This window comes from Cannabis sativa, chromosome 9 (genome assembly GCF_029168945.1).
Source record: "Cannabis sativa cultivar Pink pepper isolate KNU-18-1 chromosome 9, ASM2916894v1, whole genome shotgun sequence".
NCBI classification, from domain to species: Eukaryota; Viridiplantae; Streptophyta; class Magnoliopsida; order Rosales; family Cannabaceae; genus Cannabis; species Cannabis sativa.
Genome location: NC_083609.1, coordinates 501,719 through 504,969, shown reverse-complemented (window position 1 = coordinate 504,969; position 3,251 = coordinate 501,719). Strand labels below are relative to the sequence as shown.

Genomic DNA, 3,251 nt, shown 5'->3' with positions numbered 1-3,251 from the left:
TGTTATATAGCTAGCTTGCTTATGATATAGCTAAAAATATATATACATATATAGATTATTAATTATCATTTTAATTAAAAGTATTTATTTCCATTTTATTTCATCAATAGTTTTCTTTTTTCATATTAAGATAAATGATCCATTGATGTATATATATGGTGTGTGTATGTACAATATATATACAAATTTATATCAAATCCATCTCACTAAAGTTACATAAGTGTTATTTCTAGAGCAAATGGAAATAATATTTCCAGTTATTTTTACAATTATAATTTATGCATGCATTACATATGAGACATATCATAATTCATGATCATTACAATTATAAGTTATTTATAATTATATATAAATATATGATGAAGAAATTAATTGTGAGATTTTTTAATTAGTGATGATCAAGGGGATAACAAGTTATTTATAATTAAGTTATTATATATTATAGGTTAATTAAGATTTTTGCCTCCGAACTTTGTTATGTACCAAATCATGTCTTTTGAACTTTTAAGGTCGTTACAAATGTCACCTGAACTATTGAGATTGTTGGATTTAAGGACTTTTATCCAATTTTAGTAAAAAAAAAAGTCTAACATGGATAAAAGTTCAGGAAACATGATTTAATACATGTCAAAATTCGAGGGGTATGATTTGGTAGATATTAAAGTGAAGAGCATGGTTAATTTAGTAATAAATAATTACTGAAATAGTAAAATTGAATAATATTAGACAAAAGTCTTTAAATCTAACAATCTCAATAGTTCAGGAAAATTTTTTAACAGCCAGCAAAGTTCAAGAGACATGATTTAGTATATATGTTAAAGTTTAAGGAACAAAAATCATAATTAGCCTATATTATAATTCGAAGAACTTTGAAATATTATATTTTCAACTCTTTGAAATATTATATTGAAAAAGTAAGAGATTATCACTACCAACGATGCTATATCTTTACTGATAATTTTTTATTACAAGATAAATTTTCGTAACTAAATATTACTTTTATTATTGCTACAAAACATAATTTACCTGTCACTAAAAGATAATATTTAAATACAAATTATTAGTTTTATTAATAATAAATTGTGGTTACAAACATGTTTAGTAAAAATATATTGTGATTTTTATGGCTAACAACACTTATTGATAATATTACATAAGAATCACAATTTTTTTTAGTCATAAATCTTGATATTTTTATAGTGTAGTATATATAGATATAGGCTTCGTACATCGAAATAAAATATTTGTAAGGATAAATAAATCGATCGATCGATATTAAACATTGATGATACAAATACATTAATTCAAAAGCATATATATGAAAAATGGAAGAGACGATTAAATATACGTAATTGAACTCTAGAGAAATGCACCCTGATTATGAGTCGTAAAAAAACTCTTATTTTTCTAGAAATCAACCCTAGCTAGTATTAATTATTCTCTCTCAATCACATATGCCATGATGATTAATTACTCATCATGCGATCGATCCTCAGTTCTCAATAGTGGCTAGGACTCGGGGGTTTTCCATAAACCGGAGGGTGTCCAGGGTTGCGTCCGTAGCTCGGTGGTGGCTTGGGCTTCTCCATTGGGGGAGGTTTCACATAAACTGGGGTTGGTGGTGGCTTAGGCTTCACCACATGGGGTGGCTTCACGTAAATTGGGGTTGGTGGTGGCTTTGGCTTCTCTACATGAGGAGGCTTTACGTAAACTGGAGTTGGTGGTGGCTTAGGCTTCTCTACATGGGGAGGCTTCACGTAAACTGGAGTTGGTGGTGGCTTTGGCTTCTCTACATGGGGAGGCTTCACGTAAACTGGGGTTGGTGGTGGCTTGGGTTTCTCCACATGGGGTGGCTTCACGTAAACTGGGGTTGGTGGTGGCTTGGGTTTCTCTACATGGGGTGGCTTCACGTAAACTGGGGTGGGTGGTGGCTTAGGTTTCTCCACATGGGGTGGCTTCACGTAAACTGGGGTGGGTGGTGGCTTAGGCTTGTCTACTGGAGGTGGTTTCACGTAAACTGGGGTTGGTGGTGGCTTAGGCTTCTCTTCTGGTGGTGGCTTCACGTAAACTGGAGTTGGTGGTGGCTTAGGCTTCTCCACATGGGGTGGCTTCACGTAAACTGGGGTGGGTGGTGGCTTAGGTTTCTCCACATGGGGTGGCTTCACGTAAACTGGGGTGGGAGGTGGCTTAGGCTTGTCTACTGGAGGTGGTTTCACGTAAACTGGGGTTGGTGGTGGCTTAGGCTTCTCTTCTGGTGGTGGCTTCACGTAAACTGGAGTTGGTGGTGGCTTAGGCTTCTCCACATGGGGTGGCTTAACATAAACTGGGGTCGGTGGTGGCTTAGGCTTCTCCACATGGGGTGGCTTAACATAAACTGGGGTTGGTGGAGGTTTAGGCTTCTCAACATGGGGTGGCTTTACGTAAACTGGAGTTGGTGGAGGCTTAGGCTTCTCCACTGGAGGAGGTTTCTCGTAAACTGGAGTTGGTGGAGGCTTAGGCTTCTCAACCACGGGAGGAGGGTGAGGCTTGTAAATGGGAGCCTCTGGTGGTGGCTTTTGATACACCGGAGGCTTAGTAGAATAATCAGCCAGAGTTGATTGAGTGGCAAATAGTGCCACTCCAAGGAGCAACACTAAGAAGTGAGAAGAAGACATTGTGTTTAGTGTGATATTTTTGTTAGGGTACTAAATGGTTGTTTTTATAGCACTAATTGGAGGGCTATGTCGGCAGTAGAGTCCAAAAATCTTATGTGTGTTCATATAGAGAAGTCAAATATGTATATATTTCTTAGGTTGTGAACAAGATAACCTTTTTAGGTAACTTTGGGTCCCATTAGGGTTGAAACTTAAAATAAGTTTGGTTTTAGTTGACGGTGCATGGTGCTATAATATTGTTATATAATAGCCTTTGAAATCCGTCTTCATAGACCCTTCCTACAAAAGTATGTGATGGCTCTTGAAAAATGAGCCATTAAATTAACTTTTAATGTTCTCTTAAATTTGGTTAAATATTATTGAGAAAATAATAAATAAGAGCACTTTCTTTTATTGGTGTTTCCATATTAAGAGAGTTTCTCAATTTAATGATTATATATGTTTAGTTATTTAAAATTATTTTTACATTTAAAATAATTTACGAGAACATTAAAAATAATATTTAAATAATTATTTATTAATATACATATAATAAAATATTAAAATTCTATTTTAATATTATAAATTACAAGAAATTTTCTAAATATTTAAACTACT

General features: G+C 34.4%; 1 protein-coding gene across 1 annotated transcript; it reads right to left on the bottom strand.

Annotated features, from left to right (window-relative positions):
• Positions 1-1,499: 1,499 nt before the first annotated feature.
• LOC115722579 (proline-rich extensin-like protein EPR1) lies at positions 1,500-2,654 on the bottom strand. The gene has a single exon (XM_030651820.2). The coding sequence runs from the start codon at positions 2,652-2,654 to the stop codon at positions 1,500-1,502; it is 1,155 nt and encodes a 384-aa protein (XP_030507680.2).
• Between the last annotated feature and the right edge of the window lie 597 nt (positions 2,655-3,251).

Coding starts and splice junctions, on each gene's coding strand:
- LOC115722579 (XM_030651820.2), bottom strand. CDS start 2,654: ATGTCTTCTTCTCACTTCTTAGTGTTGCTCCTTGGAGTGGCACTATTT.